Source organism: Tasmannia lanceolata, unplaced genomic scaffold, assembly GCF_043159265.1.
Source record: "Tasmannia lanceolata isolate RefF3 unplaced genomic scaffold, GAP_Taslan_0.1 ptg000005l, whole genome shotgun sequence".
Classification (NCBI taxonomy): domain Eukaryota; kingdom Viridiplantae; phylum Streptophyta; class Magnoliopsida; order Canellales; family Winteraceae; genus Tasmannia; species Tasmannia lanceolata.
Window position 1 is genome coordinate 15,698,136 of NW_027518682.1, and position 17,144 is coordinate 15,715,279.

Consider the following 17,144-nt stretch of genomic DNA (forward strand, 5'->3'; position numbering starts at 1 on the left):
AAAATCCTCAGATCTAATTACCAAAATTAATCAAATCTTTTTAGGGATCGATCTAAACCTCAATTATAGTTCTAAATCAAGTTATCTTAGGGATCCATGAATTCATCCCTTAGATTAATCATACACCAAGTTCTAACTGATTTAATCTTATTCTTTTCTTTAGTTTTCTTAACTACATAAAAAATTAAGACTCAAAGTTCTTACCCGAATTCGCAGACGAAGGCTCTGGGATCGATTCTCCCACACGGTTCTCACAAAATTCTCTCTCTTCGAGGGCCGTAGAAACGATTAGGGTTGAATTATGTTCTCCAGAACCCTAAATGATGTATTTATAGTTTTCTTATTAAGAGTCCTAACCCTAATGGGATTCTAATGACAAAAACGTCCTCCCCTTTCAAGGGTAAACGAAATTTTAAGTAGGGGTATTTTTTGGCATCAAAATTTCAGGTGTTCACAGTTTTTGATGAACAAAACTTGGCTCCAAGAGGAAGTTCCTCCAACCCCTCTAACAGCAGGGGGTGTGAAAATATCAAATTCATGCCTACTTTTTTATAAGTTTTATTGGTTTTTGACAATATAGGTGGCCCTTATGTTGTCACAGAAATAGTGGGTGGCCGATTCTTTGAAAAGCACCCCAAGGTCTTTAGGAAGAGATTGGATCCAACAAAGGTTAAATATTGGCAGTAACAAGAGCTATGAACTCGGCTTTAGTGCTTGAGTAGGAAACCGTGCTTTGTTTATGCGAGCTTCAAGAAATAGGATTGGGGCCAAAGAAGGAACAATCATAAAACTAAATTTACGCCGGTATAGCAAGAATAATTAGTAAAACTATTTGGAACAAGATTACCTTCCCTAGTGGTTGGGCTTGTAGCTCAATGGTTGAGGATTTGTATCCCATCCTTTAGGTCGTAGGTTCATCCCAACTTACTCACCAAAAGTACCGTAGTTTTGTAGGATTCTTTGTTGTTTCACAATTTAGAGGGAAATTATATGGTTATAACTTATTTAGAGGGATATGGTTGTATATTGAAGGTCCATGTAAATAAAACTTTAGCTGGGGTGTTAATCAAACAATAATGGTAAAGCAATAAATTCTAGAAAAAAATTCTTTATAAATGGTTTAGACATTGAAAAGTGGTCTTATCCTATACTTATGCCTGCTTTTATTTTCCCTTAGAAAAAAAAAACTGTCAGACAGCTCATAATTTATAATATATGGTAGTGCCAATATCAGCAGCCTATCTTATATATAAGTAGCTTTTCAAATGGTATAGAATTTCCAATCTTTTGCTGAGGGCTGAGATTAAGTGAGATTAATCTCAGCATTCACAGAAGAATGAAAGGCTCCAAGTATACTTAGTGGGGTCTCTATTAATTAGATTTGTTGTTCAACAAAAATATTATCTAAGTCATTCAAGAGATGACATGTGTACGGCAGTGATCGGTCTTGAACTTATGTGACATCTATCTTTTTACTCTTAGGTGGACCCCAGTTAATGTGGCCAATAATAAAGAGATCGGTTTTGTAGTTGTAACTTGTAAGTTACAGTCAGCTAACTAATGAGCAGATGGAGGAGATGTCATGTTCCCCGCGGTACAGATTGAAGTGGGCAATTAAGAAGAACTGTTAGGATACTAACTAATTAGGGCTGCAACTCGAGCCGGGTTTTACCCGACCCGCATCGACCCGACCCGAAAATAGCCTGGGTTGAGTTCAGGTTTCATGGGTTTCGGGTCGAGCCGGGTTGAGCATTCAAAAGCCCGCATGAATCTCGGGTCGAGCCGGGTTTGAAGGGGCCCGACCCGACCCGACCCGAGTCACATAAGTTATAGTATGTACATTTTTTTCTATTGTTAGTTAAAAGTTAAAAGTGAAAACCCACGCACCCACTGTTATTGTATGTGTTACAACATTGTTTGATTCAAGTGTAATGTGAGTGTAATTACATCATTGTTTGATTCAAGTGTACTGTGAATGTAATTTCTACTTCTATGAGTTGAGTTGCCTTGCCAAACAAGAATTTTCCTTAAAAAATTGCGTCAACGTGAAAAAACCCGACCCGACCCGACCCGACCCGACCCGACCCGAGATTTGTCATGGGTAGGGCCGGGTTTGGGAATCGTGGGTTTTCCGAAAAAAAACCCGACCCGACCCGACCCGAGATATTTCGAGGGTAGGGTTGGGTTCTCCAAAACCCGACCCGCCGGACCCGAGTTGCAGCCCTATAACTAATGATGACGACTGTAGGCAGAGAGTCACTTTCTCGCCAGGAATTTACACTTGGGGGGGGGGGGGGATTATCATTTCTAATATTGGGTGAGGTTTTGTGCATCTATCTCGAATTTAATTCGTTATTATGTGGGGCGCCACTTATTTATGAATTGTTTGTGCACCTGCTTTTGTCTTTGCCAATTTGCATTTAAGGAACAATGACGCCAACATTATGTGCAAATAAAAATAGACCACACCACGTTTAGATTTTACTAGTCTTCGAAACTAGTTTCCGTTACTTAACCAGATAGAATATAAAAGAGAGAGAAATAAAAACAATAATTTTGTTGTAGAATGCTTTTGTAAACACAAAAGAGATACAATCCTACTTTAGTTTTCTACTCTACTGCCATTGATTGGTTTCTAGGAATTTTTTAACCCAGTGCAAGTGCCCCAACAGAGCATCACCGTGCGGCTCTAGCACCCAATTGCCCAATGCCCCTGTACACGGACATGAAGCTAAAAAGACAAGATACATGAGCGCGTGCATCAAAACATAGTTGTGCTTAAATCATTTCCCTTAAACAAATGTCTTGACTAGGGGTGCAAGTTTGGCCCTGTGAGCCCCGACCCGCCTTGAGCCCAAACAGGGTCAAGGTTGAAAAACCTGACCCTGAGGGCGGATTTGGGTACATTTTTTGGCCCTGACTCAGGGTCGGGTCGGGTTCAGGGTTGATACCCCGGGCCGACCCGACCCCTTTACACTTTACCCCGGCCTACCCTGACCGACCCGACCCCCTTTTACACTTTACCCACGGCCCACCCTTGAGCCTTTCTGTTTTTCATTTCTCATCTATTGGGTTTTGGTTATGTATTTATCACCAAAAATCACATATCAATTAGGATAATAGATTGTGTGGAAGTATTTTGATTTTTGACAATAAAACAGACTGAAAACATGTAAAATTGCCCGGCTCGGTCCGACCCAAGGAGGGCCAGCCCTGCCCGGCCCTGCCCAATCAGGGCGGGCAAAGGGTTGGGCTGAACCCTGTAGGGCGGGCATTGGGTTGAGGATTTTCGGCCCTGACTCAGGGTCAGGGCGGGTCAGGGCTAGGATAATGGCAGCTAGGGTTGGGCTAGGGTTTTGCAAAACCCGACCCTGTTGCAGCCCTAGTCTTGACTCTTGAATGGAAAGATGCCTGTAAACCTCTCTCCATTCTACTAACATGTCATGTAAAAGCCTTGTACAACCAACTTTTGAAAACCCGTATTTTAACAGGAAACTCTTTTATTTTTGTAAATTATTTCCTGCTCACATGTCAGACCCTTTGGATTGTTGGAGTTTTGCTCCTTGGCCTAACAAGCAAAAGACCTTATGGAATTTGTCCCTGATGGCTTTCATTTGGGTGTCGTGGAAAGAGAGGAATGCTCGCAAGTTTGATAATGTGGTTAAGAGTGCTTTTGTCTCCTTCTCCAAGATAATTTGTTTAGTCACTTGTTGAGCTAAAGTCCTCCCTGATTTCTCTTTTTGCTCGGCCTCAGATATAAAAAGTCGCTGGAAGGAAGTAGCCCCTAGATGGACCCAACTGACGCCAGTTGGTTGAAGTTAAACTTTGATAGCTCTAGCTTTGGAAACCCGGGGCCCTTGGGTATAGAAGGCATTCTTAGAGACGAGAATAGCTTCTCAAAGTGAGCCTTCTCAGGTTCTATAGGTGTCAAAGACTCAAATGAAGCGGAAGTGACGGCAATCCTCTAGGGAATTAGATTGATGTGAGAGAGAGAGAGAGAGAGAGAGAGAGAGAGAACCTTATAGTGGAAAGGGATTCCCTAAACGTCATGAGATGGTTGGAAATCCTCCCACCCTTAGCAATTTTCAGAGTTCATTGGCGAGATCTTGGTTCGGGTTGAGGGTCATTTGGTCTGATTCCATCACGTTAGGAGGTCCACGAATGGAGAGGCAGATCACCTTGAGCAGGAGTGACTAGAGTGGGTTTAGAGATTTTTTATTCGTTCCCGCTTGAGGACTTTTTTAGCTTTGTTTCTGTGTTCTTTGTTATGTTCTCTTGTTCCCCTGATCGCCTTGGTCAGGGTGCCCCTTTTAATAAAGAACTCACCATTTCAACAAAAAAAAAACTCTCATTTATTTTGAAAATTCCCAACAGTATCAATCAGTCCTTTGGTCTCGAAAAGATTTTTAAAAGACTCTCCGAAAAGATTTTTAAAAGACTCTCCGAGGGCTAAGGAAAACTATTGTAGAATTAAACAAGATCAGTTCTATATGGAGTGGTGAGATTAAACGAAACCCGTGTCGTTAATCACATGGTAATTGCACTGTGATTTGTGAGAATTTCAAAATTTCTCGTAGAACTATGAAAATGCCACCATTGTTTTTCTTAAAGCATAAGAAATGCAACTCTATTTCCACAGTCTTATCACAAAATATGACTGAAACATACGAAAATTCAACTACAGCTCCTATTCATATATTACACGTGCATGAAATAACTATCCTTGTATCAGCCTTAAGCATATATCATCCATGGTTTTACTGAAAATGAAATAGACCCAATAATCAAAGGCTTTTCAAAGAAGACTTCACGGAAAAATCTATTTTTGGAACTGAAAAAAGAATCTGCATAGTGGCAACCCTAGATGCTAAATTCGAGAGTTTATGGTGCTCTGTAAAATTTCAAAATAGCTGAATAATAAATGTACATACAAACAAATCCTTGTAGAAGCCAACATCAACATCAACATCAACATCAACATCAACATCAACATCAACGACAACAAGCTTTCGGTGCCACGGACTTATACATACAGTACAAAAGTAATAGAACTTGAAACCGCAGCTATCCAACATATCTGATAAGGAAATCAAGGAAAATACCCCATGAAAATCTACAAAACTTTCATATAAACACGGTCAGAATGAGGCTGAACTTGTTCTTCGTAGCTGATACTTCGGTTCTGGTGGTGATGCACAATGCAATATCGTTTCCAGTTTCTGCAAAGAAAAAAAAAAAGATTAATCAGGTTTTTCTCATAAGTAGGGGGCTATCTGAAACAATGCAAAAGTCTTCTAGTCACTATTTATTGAGTCAAGCAGTTTTTATTAATAACCAATAGAACAATTAGTAGCAGTTTAATCAACTAGAAAGGTAATAGTTTTCGTTTTCTTTTCTTAATCAAAATTTGAAAAACAAGCAACCCAGATAAAAATATGCTTGAAAATGCAGAACTGCTTATTTTTCTCTTATAACCACAAGAAATTACGGAATCCCCGTGTAGAACAGGGCCAATAGCAACTACTTAATTAGCAACAGATATTTTCAGTATAAAACTAATAAACAATAGGTCACTGGAGAACATGAAAAGATGACAAATGTAGAAAGACATATCATAGCAACAATAATATCTCTTCACATTCTTCGGTGATAACTGTCAAGTTCAATCTCTGAAATTGGTCATTGGTCTTTAATATGATAAAAATGGGTATCCTCTCCTGAAAGTTACTGTTTTCTCCATTCAGAGCAATACCGCCAAGGATGCAAGAGAAGCAACAGACATAACATAAATAAAGCAGCAAAGGGGCCTTAAAGACATAATAGAACATTTAACAAGTGACCATTCAAAAAGATAAATAAATAAATTAATTAATTAACAAGCAATGAGTGAGATAAGAGGGGCTCCAATTGGATGGCCAAAACAGCATCCACCTTCCCGATCAACATCACACAGGGTACGCACAAGGGGGCTTCAAAGGACCACAAACACAGATCAATCAAATTACTTACTAATCACAATTGAGGTTTTCCATAAAGCCTGCCAAGTCATTGACCTGCTTAGCAATGTGCTTGCATCGTACGATGCCACCAACAAGGGGAATTGAAAAACAAAAAAAGATCAATTACATCAGATCCTTTTGAAATATGGGTTTCAAATCTCAACATGGTTAGTCATAATTTTTTTTCTTAAATGGAAATGGAGCCATAAACTTTGAGCTGATAAGCTCCTTAAATGCATTTAGGAAAATATTCCCTTAAGACCTAGGTTGTGCCACAGTGATTACTTAAAAACTAACAAGGTTTTGCAGCAATAAGGTGGGGGACATAGTTATACCAAAGTTGTGAGCCACACAGTGGCAGGCACTCTAAAATGCATTGAGGAAGAGACTCCCTTAGCATCTAGGCTGTTTAATGGTGATACTCGGTACCAAATTAGCAACATTTTACAGTAAATAGGCGTGTACATGATTATATAATTTATATCACCCTCTTTGAACATTCCGATTATGGAGTAAAGATCCCTTTAGTTCCCACTGAGTAGCATAAATTTAGTGAAATGTTGGGGAGCTAAATCCCAGGATAACTAGCAATGACCTCAGCTACTAAACAGGCCAAGGTCTTTCACAGGTCATAATATTAGCAAGATGCCATCGCAAGACGAGTTGCTGATGACTCATTACTCTCCGTCTTTTAAATTGGATGTGGCAAATTACTGCCAAAGCAAATGAAACACGATGACTGAAAGGCCTATATAAGATTCTGGAGAACACTCATTGATCTTGTGAGAACTTTTACAGTTACATGTCTTTTATCAATGAAGAAACTCATTCTTACGAGAACATCTACTGTTACATGTCGTCTTTAATCAATGAAGAACACTCATTTTCATCTAGAAGTCACAAATCAAGTTTACGCAGAATAGTCAGGTAAAATGAAGGGAGTAAGGGACTCTTCAAGGTTCTTATATCTCTCAAACATATGGAAACAGCAAAGATCTCTAATAGGAGTCACTTTCATTGCCTCACTGACATCTCTTACCTTAACCTGATAACTCTTAAGCCAACCCTTTGGCAACAAAAACACACACCATATCTCAAAGTACCACAATCAAATTGAAAATTTTCACTCAGCATGACCATATTTAGTTTGCTACCAAAGAACTCAACAGTTAGTCTACTATACTTTGATTCTACCATTCTAAAAGGAACATCAGCTCTGACAAAACAAGGACTACCAGCAGTCATAGGCAGGAATGCATTGTTAAGGCAAGGACCTCAGGCGAACACAGAAGCTACAAAAAGAATTTTGAACCCTAAACAGTGGGTGCCAACAATAATTCAAAGATACCCCAGTTTTCTAGATATTGGACGGTCTTAATTTCAGAAACACTGCCTGAGGATTTTTAAGAGCATTCAATTGATGTTCAAAACTTAGAAGCACCTGTTATCCTCCACCTACTCTCAGGTTCTCAAAAGCTTTTCCATCTCTATAATATAATTCCCCTCTTCACTCTTCCTCACCAATATTCTTCTTTCCTCTCTCAAGGGTAATATCAACAGTCAAGGCTCCCTTAGATAAAAGGGCACCCACAAATTTTGTCTGTAGATTGATACTGGATACAAGAAATTGAAGTTTTGGACGCAGATCTATTATTTTTAAAAGCTAAAAATTGAAGTTTCCACGGAATGCCACTCTTATGCAATGCTCAACTCATTGTGTTGAGACTTGAGACTAGGGCTTTCCAATTTTTGCTCAGAAAAGGAATGATGACAACTTTAGGATCATAACCAAAACGCATAAATCATGTCTGTTGTGGGTCTCCCTAAGAAATACTGTATTCAAGAAGGCCATTCTCTTCAAAGGCAGCATTTGGTTTAGGCTAGTAGCTTCAGCAGCCCTGTGAGATACCCTACAAGGCCTCTGGCTCTTCCCAACGTTATTTTATGCATCTTCTGGTTCTATCAAACTGTATTATGAGAGTTCCAGCATTGGCAGATCAGCTACCAGCTAGAGTTGGGGGAATCTTTAGGGGCCATGAAGGATCGGTCAAACTTGCCTTTTAGGCCCAATTGGTGATAAAGACTCCAATAAGGTAGAAGTTTTGGCCCTTAAGTTGAGCATCTAGGTGCCATTGACAAATTACCTCCAAATGGATCTTGGATGCGCTTCTAATTGACAATCTAAAGAAACAAGAGTTAAAACCAATGTCAACCACTTTTCAACAAAGGATATAATGCTCAAGTTGGCAGTAAGGGGTGGCATCCGCTTATCCCCTCATTAATAAGTCCATGGGCAATTTTTGCCAAAAGTGTTCACTGAACAACCATAGGTTTGCTAGTAAATATTATATGCGTCCACTACATTACTAGCCTCAAATAGAGCTCATCATATATAGGTGCATATATGCTATAAAACTATGAACATCTTTAGAGAGAGAGAGAGAGAGAGAGAGAGAGAGAGAGAGAGAGAGAGAAGTTGCAATGACAAAACTTCCAATATTCAGTGCAGTAAAAATCTTCCTAGTGCCATCAAAACTACTATCAATCTTATGCAGAAACTGTCACTTGTGTTTTGAAAAGTGATTCATATGGTAATGTGAAGTGCTATCTAAAGCAAACCAATGGGAATGCAAGGCAGCAAACTTGGAGCGTAGAAGCTGGATTCGAAGTGAAGGGTGGAGAACGTGCTCAGAAACCATGAATTCACGAGCCTGGGCTGATTCGTGCAGCAGAGCATAGATGCAATTGGATTACAGGGGAAAATGCTCGGATATAGCACTTATGTTGAAACCAGCTGATCAGTGCACTTTCTGCTCTGGCTCTATGAGTTTCAAGGCAAATAACTATCAAGAACAAACTCAAAAGTCTAAATGGTTTAACCGGGACCCGTGCTAGTTAAGGGTTCTGAGTTATTGGTTCATTAGAGCAATCAATTTGACCAAATGCACCTATCTAAACCTGCTCTCATGTTCTCATTTGTAGCTGAATTCAGTACACTACAAATTTGATCGGAACCAACAATCACAGTGCCTTGTTCGCTTAAGATTATGCCAACCGATTATGACTCCAAACCAATTATTGGACTCAATTTTAAATGTAGATTTGAGTCCAATACATTTAAAATTGAGTGCAATAATTGGTTTTGGACTCACAATCGGCTGGCATAATGTTAAACTAACATGGCTTTAGAATAGAGGCCCTTCAGATCTAAAGTTTGCTGAACCAAGGTTGATTCAAATTGTCCAACAGAAAAGATCTGCTAGTAACCCGAATTCATTCCGGAATTCAATTGTGGCAGCAGTAACAAAGATGTAAAACCGTGAGCTGAAATAGCAGGTTCCTTTATTACAGGGAGTAAAAACCTAAGACAGTGATAGTGCCTGGGCATTCAAGGAAGATCAGAGCCGAATCCATGCTCTTTTTTTTTTAAATTCTGAAAAGGGTTGATGATCAGGGAAAAATTGGCAAAAGGATGCTAGTGGACAGGGAGTAAAAGATCACAAAAGAACTAGACTTAGCAAATTTTATCATCACCAATATAAGAGAAAACCGAGAGATGTGGAAAAAAAACTGGCTCAGGTATAGTAAAGTTAAGCATGAAACACCTGATTCCTATAGGCTCCTGGGCCAGATCCAGTTGATATGGAAATTACAAGCTCAAATGAGTGTGATCTGACTGAACATAAAATAGAATTTCAGCTAAAAAACGTGAGGTAAAGAACTGAGTCGAGTTATTTAAGTGTGTTCCGAGTCCTTCAACAAATCTGCACGACATCTTATCGAATATCAGCCCAAAAATAAATGAAAACATCAATGGATATTCAGGTTTGTTAAATCCTAGCAATATTATACAGGTCTAAGTGTGATTTTGTGCATTTGCATTTTTTGATGTGGGAAATAGGAATGCATATTAAACTTGTCGATTTCTTTTTTGAATGGTACCAGTTTTCATTAAACTGGTAAGGCTGCGTACATCTAGCCTCCCCAGACCCCGCAATGGCGGGAGCCTCGTGCACTGGGCTGCCCAACCAGTTTTCATTAAAGAGAAAGAAGAGACTGAGGAGGTCAATAAAGATATCTAAGGGAAAAAAGAAAGGAAAACAAGATAGAGCAAGCTATAATACAGAGAAGAGGACTCAAAGAAATAAAATCTCAAGGAGGGAGGTAATCAAACAACTCCAAATCCTCCCTTGAGACCACATCCCTAGCTAGCTTGTTGACTACCCCATAAGCGGACCTCCTAACGTGCTGAAAGACAAGAGACGAGTCTCCCACCCAATCTTGTATCTTGTCGAAGAACTAAGCGAATCGCCATGGATAAGTATGGGACCCTCTAAGCCATCAAATCACATTGAGGGAGTCCCCTTCCACCATCACTGTGTCTAAGCTTTCTTTATTTAATAATGTTATTTCCTGATGTACTGCACGCACCTTCGCCTTGTTGGCATCTGCGACCCCTATGGGGCCCAAAAAACCCAGATCACAGCGCCCATCATCGCTTAGTAAACCCCCAATTCCCGCAAGGCCTTGGTTTCCCATGCTAGATCTGTCAAAGTTGAGCCTCACCAAGCTCGGGGCAAGAGGCTTTCATTCCTGCATTATCACGGCTCCCTGCTCAGCGCTGAGGCAAACCTCCTTCAACCCATTCCACTAGTCAAAGGCAGACACAAACCTAAAACATGGTAGAATCTCCACCCAGGAGATCATTAGGGTTGTTACTTTGAAACAAAGGAAAGAAGGGCTCTTAGCATATCCTTTAAAAACTCTAGCATTCCTTTCTTTCCATAGGAATAAAAAAGTTGCTAAAAGAGTTACATTCTAGAGAATCTTTCCTATTTTCTTCCATGGAACCAACGATCGGCCGTCCAATAGATCTGTAAGCATAGCTGGGAATACCTATGAGATGTCAATACCCATGACCATGAGATGCCAAATCTGCTCATTTTTTATATTAAACTTGTTAATCTCTAGTTTTTATTATTTGGTTTGTATTATCAGATAATTTGAAATTATAGTTGGATCATGAGGTTGATATTTTATTTTGTTAGTGTATTGATGGTTAGATGACGATAATTGGTTGGAAATGAAACACATGTTTTTTTCGAGATTTTTTAAAGTATTCTTTCAGTTTTTTAAGTTTTTTTTCTATTTTTACCAGATTTCTTTACTTAAAAATTAAAAAAAATTACCATTCAAAAAAAAAAATCAAAAAAAATTGTGAGGCTTACACGTCGCCTCACAAGATGGTTGAATGACTCATCTCACACCTCCGCCTCTGAAATCCCAGGTGCATGATGCACCTAGGATTATTCATATTGCTCCTTCAATATCTATAGATCTCTTTTTTTAATTCGTATCTATAGATCTCTTTGCCTATACCTTTTTCATCAATTTTGTTCCTATTTTTTATTTTTTTCATTTTTTCAAGTTCTTATTCATTTTGCATCTTGCTTGGTGTGCTTCCTTGAACTAAATCCACATAGATATGAGCTAAATCCACATATCTGTGGATCTATATGTCTATGTTTTCTCTTTCTATTTTGCATTTTAGCCATTTTTCATGTTAATAGGTATTTAAGTACCAAGTAGAAAATAATTATAGTCGATAATTCAATGCTTGATAATAATAGAAAACATTGGAACTACATTGTTTAGGAACTCTTGACGTGATCAAGGAGCCCATGACTACACTTTTATGTTATTATTAAGATTGACATGTTTAAAATTTATTTTATTATTTTTATTGTATTTTGGTTACCCTAGATGTTGAAGATGTCCACATCACTTTATAGCCTACTCATCACTTAACCGTTAAAAATTCTCTTATATCCTATTGGCCAATACCATGACCCATCACTTACTCCCCTTTACCCTCTCTTAAATCCCTTTTTTTTTACCCTATTGGCTAGCCTTTGGGGTCACCACTTAACCTAAAAGAACCCTTCCTTGTAAAACCCTAACCAACCTCACCACAACCCAAGTTTAATGAAATAAAAAAAAAAGGAAAGCCCCATCTTGTGTCATGGTACGCACCCCTCCCCTCTATCTCTCTCTTTCTGCCCTCTCTTCCCTCATCTTCTCCTTCTCTTTTCTTCCTTCACTTTCCTCACGTCTCTCTTTGTCCTTCTCCCTTCCCATTTCCTTTTTACTTCTCCTCCTACTCTTCTCTTACCCCCCACGGTTGGGTTCATAAGCCGCCCCCTTCTACTCCTCTCCTTCACCCCTAACGGTTGGGTTCATAAGCTGCCCATTCTACTCCCAGCTCTTTCCTTTCTTGATCTTGAACTTTTTTCATGATCTTGATTCCTTTCTTGTTGATACTACTTATTGAGGTTCAATGTAACATACAGTATAATACCTATACCTACACTCATATCAAATACTCCATGGATGCCATTCAAAAAAAAAAAAAAAAAAAACTCCATGGATACTTAAGTTGCTAAAAATAATTATCATGTTTCCTTGTCTTTGGCATCTTTGCTTAATATCTCTGTATGGCTTCAGCCTTTTCTATTTTGTTAATATATTAAATTACATGTTTGAAAAGAAATTTGCACGTGTTTGATGTCTTATATCATAATATGGGATAACCGTATCCACATTCGTGTCCTACAAGTTGGAAAATGCCTAGTAGTATCTCCATCCTCGTGTCTGTCTATAATTGTACGGCTGTACCTGCATCTGGGTGTCATAGTTCCCAACCCTAAACCACTAAAAACCAATGGGTCCTCCACTCCACTCCCAGTCCTTCCTGGTTTTGAAGCCAAAAGAGAATAAAGGATACAATGCTATCAGAAGAAATGTTGTCCAGCATAGTTTAGATAATTCATATAATAGATGCAATCATATGAATATTCACTAGTCAAAAACATAGTCACCAAACTGAGAAAAGAATGTAGGAAATGGATGATGAATCGTCTCATTCACAACACTCGTTATAGAAGTTAACCATACGTGTGAAACAGAGTCAGAAATGGAAAGCAAGAAACTTGGGCATTGTGAAGGAAAATAGGTCTCGAGGTAACTATGGTCCAAAGTGCAAACCATGCATAGAAGATAACTCATTGTGATAAGCAGTTCACTGTTTTTCACTTTTAGCTTACTCTAGGCAAAGCAATCATGCCCTCTGATGTTGATTTTGAATACTAGAAACATGTACCTATTTCATCAAAGTAAACTTACTAAAAAGCCTCTGCAATTCATAATGTCACTAAGGTAGAACTAGAGGTAAAAAACTTCCAATATAACCCAGATATTTTGCCCCGATCAAATACCATCAAACTTCCAAAAAAAGGACGTGACCATTAGTCGATCAACTCCACAAAATTGTATTTGTTGAGTAACCAGGAATCATGCAAAATCAGGAGAAAGTGTTGCCTTTCACAACTCTTAAGTCAGTTTCTCTCAAACAATTTATAGATTCTTTCTCCCCCACTTCAAAATTTCCTTTTTATTTCAAACAAATAAGTGGCCTACTTTAAGAAAGAGCCCACCCATAACCTTAAATGAACTTCAAAGGAGAAAAAGTTAAACTTCATTAGAAATCCGTTTCATCTAAAGGCATGCAAGTATGGGAACAAATAAGTTTTACTAAAAAGAAAGTACCATTATGGACATCAGCCAAAAGAAAAAACTTTTCAAGGAAAGACAATCCCTACCTTCTGCTTCTTAAGACTTTCATTCTCTTCTTCCAGACGACTAACCTTGTTCTCCAGCTCATTCGTATAAGCCTGATTGTAACAGAATAAATTCTAAGGTCATAAAGAATTAAAAAACAACAAAATAGGTTTCAAAAAAGTAAAATGACCACACAACCCACCTGCTTTCTGGCTCGTGAACGAGCAGCAGATTCCCTGTTCTTAATCATTCTCTTCTGCCTCCTCTCAACGGTCTTCTCAACCACATCACCTGGAGCCACTCTTTTACGCCCTGGTGTCTGTGTATCTGACAAGGTGCCCATCAATGGTGATGACATGGCCATTTGATTTTCAGGGTATGCCGAATCCAAAAGAGGACTTGGTGTTAGTGAGTGGCCAGACATATAAACATTCATCATATTTTGTTGTTGGTGTTGTGTTTGTTGCTGTTGATGCAAATAAGAAGGCTGATACTGCAACCATTGTGGTTGTTGTGGGAAATTTCGTGATCCCGCCAATGGATCGACACCCACATTGCCGATCCCTTGCGAAATATCTAGATTATCTAAACCCCCCTCTCCCCTATTTTTCTTCTCTGAATCTCCAGAAACAACACCGGCTTTAACCAAGAAATCTTCCAATGTCATTTCTCCCAAAGTAGGCTGCCTATCCTGAGCTTTTCGCTCTTCATTATTCTTATCCTGCCCTTGTTGAATATCTTTCCACACCTCATCAACGGTTTTCTTGCTCAAAGTCCTATTTAATGTGACACTCTCCTGACGCTGCAAACCAGATGCCGAAGCAAATTGATTAACTGGGGCAGCATTTTCAATATCCAGCCCCATTCCCTGGTTTCCCTCTACTGACCAAACATTCCTAAGAAGCTCGTCGAGATTCATACTACTTAATGGTTTCCCTAAATCTCCTAATTGGTTCTGCACTTCATCAAGTGTAAGGTTATACAAAGAGCCCTGCCGAGAGAGCGTCTGAAACTGAGACTGAGGCCTACCACCATGAGACCCCATTGTCTGGATTCCCATTCAACAGTTCTCAACCAAATGATCAAACACCAAAATTTCCCAAACAAAACATCAAACCCAGAACCTTAGAGAACCCCTAGAATGAATTGAGTCGTTACTGATGAATCCACCCCAATACTCCCCAAACTTTCAACCCCAATCCACAGACTCAAATGAAACATGGAACCAAGAAACCTATAAAATAGACCACAAGCAATAATCACTAAAACACATCAAATGTGTGAGGCTTTTTTAACTTTTTACACAAACCCCATATCTCACAATACCCAAAAGTGCTTGAAATGGGCTAAAAGGTTCCATCTTTAATAATAATAATAAAAACACACACGCATTTCAGACCATTAATCATCCCTCTCAACCTCTCAACCTCTATTTAAAAATTTAAAAAAAAAAAAATCAAACCAGAAAAAAGACTACAAAGATCCCACTTCTAGAAGACCTCTTAGGTAGGCAAAGGATCACTTTTGAACACAAAAATAAAGGAAGAAAAAAAAAAAAACAGGTAGGTCACAGTTCTCACTCTAACCAAAACCAAACCCAAACCCAGAACAAAAATAAAAACCCATAAAAATGGTACCTCAGTCACCACAATTCAAATTCACACCAAAGCATGTGACAATTAAACAAAACCCCATAACCCAAATATAATTTTATAGAAAAGAGAAGAAAGAAACAGAACCCAATAACCCAAAGCTGAAAATAATGACTCTCTCTCTCTCTCTCTCTCGGATTATTTTCTCTCACAAAAGGCCACAAAATCTAAGCCTCCGACTGCAAATAAAACGACCCATTGTACTTACATGAGGGTTGATCCGATCTGTATATGAAAGAAACCCTCTTCTTCTTTTTTCTTGTGTTGTGCCAAATATCTTGAATCCACGTATTTGAGGTGGGACAAGTGACATGGAACCCCAAAAAAAATCAGAAACCAAAGTTTCTTGCCTGTATTTATATATGAAGATAAATACCGCTTTCACACGGGCCCCAAGAGTGGACTTTCTTCTTCCCTTGAAAAAAACACATATTTATATCTACAAAAGACTTTCATATAGCAAGGGCAGTGATAAATCGACCCCCCAAAATGATAAATCGACTCCCCTGTGTCTATCTCTCTCCTCTTTCTCTCTCTAACCCAGAGGAGAGAGAAAGACACATGGGGAGTCGATTTATCATATTTGGGAGTCGATTTATCACTCCCCTATAGTAACTCTTATTATGGAGAAAGTAAACTAAGTTCAACACGTGTTAAGATCTAGACCATCCAATTTGTCTAATACAAGGATTTCATATTCTTGATTTTATAAGCTAAAACTTGGATTGTACATTTTCATGATTGTAAAATCTGGGAAACTATATGATAGTACCACCTTTATGTGTTTATATGACCCTTTCAGCATTTGATTTCTCACTAAAATCTAGGATTTTACATTCCTGGGTTATAAAACCCATGTATCCAGATGAATGGTGAAGGTATGAATCAAGGGCCTATGATCATCCTGTCATAGTTTTCCTCTCTGCTGGCCGGGAAATAATCTCTAAAAGTAGTTGTGCCCTAGAGAGTGGGGTCATTTTAGTATTCCTCTATTGTGCCATTTTAGGGTTATGCGCTAAATAGTACTGAGCCGTTGACAATAATGGGTTCTGCCAAAATTCTAGCATGGTCAGTAGTTAGTAGATGTCTGGGGTTTTATAGTTAGGGTTTTACTCGCCCATTGAGTTTGGAGTAGATTACGAAAGTATTGAGGCATAGTTGTTAAACTCTATATGTGGATATTTAAGAAAGGATGCCCGTTCACTTGCACATCCAAAAGCCAAATTACTACAGTTGTTAACTCTGATTGCGCGTTTAACATTGGAATGGGGATAACATTAACCCCATTTTCCGTCTTAAACCCTGAAAAGTTGCACCCATCTCCACTTAATATGTCAAATTAGCCTTAATACCCTTCTGCTTAAGAATTTGCTCAGGTGCCGTTTTGGATTTAGATTGGGAAAGTGAGTCTTATAGTATTTGGTAAGGGTGATGATATTTTCACCCCCCCCCCCCCTTGTAGTACTTGTACACCCCCTTATAACGTGATTTGACATAAAGTTGCCCACTTTTCACATCAAATCAGGTTAAAAGGGGGGTGTGCACGTAATGCGCAGGGGAGGGTGAGAATATCATCTCCCTTTGGTAAAATCATTTTTATGGTTATTTTCCCAAAATTGAAATTTTCATGTTTTTCAAGAAAAGTAGTAGAAAACCTAGTAGAGACGGAAATTTTATTTTACATGGAATGCTTTTCATTGAAAATTTTATTCTTCATAATTTAATTTTCCTTTGATCCAAACCGCCCCTTTGACTTAGAACTATGTGCTCCAAAATTTAGTTTACACTCTTCAAATCACCGCACTGCACGTCTTTTTTTTTATGATATGGGGCATCCCCACCCCATTTAGGGCAGGACTAATCCCTACGGATGCAC

The 17,144-nt window shown here is 38.8% G+C and overlaps 1 protein-coding gene across 1 annotated transcript; it reads right to left on the bottom strand.

The window, feature by feature from the left end:
- Window positions 1–4,887: 4,887 nt before the first annotated feature.
- Window positions 4,888–15,726, bottom strand: LOC143876701 (ABSCISIC ACID-INSENSITIVE 5-like protein 2). Its single transcript, XM_077378392.1, has 4 exons — window positions 15,477–15,726; window positions 13,819–14,850; window positions 13,658–13,729; window positions 4,888–5,219 (listed from the first exon to the last, which is right to left on the bottom strand). The coding sequence occupies exons 2-4, from the start codon at window positions 14,674–14,676 to the stop codon at window positions 5,139–5,141; spliced, it is 1,011 nt and encodes a 336-aa protein (XP_077234507.1). The 5' UTR covers window positions 14,677–14,850; window positions 15,477–15,726; the 3' UTR covers window positions 4,888–5,138.
- Between the last annotated feature and the right edge of the window lie 1,418 nt (window positions 15,727–17,144).

What these genes read in the sequence shown, in the direction of transcription:
- LOC143876701 (XM_077378392.1), bottom strand. Translation starts at nt 14,676, where the DNA reads ATGGGAATCCAGACAATGGGGTCTCATGGTGGTAGGCCTCAGTCTCAG. An exon ending in GTTCACGAGCCAGAAAGCAG is followed by an intron (nt 13,730 to 13,818) that starts GTGGGTTGTGTG and finishes TGTTACAATCAG; the next exon opens with GCTTATACGAATGAGCTGGA. An exon ending in AAAGTCTTAAGAAGCAGAAG is followed by an intron (nt 5,220 to 13,657) that starts GTAGGGATTGTC and finishes TTTTCTTTGCAG; the next exon opens with AAACTGGAAACGATATTGCA.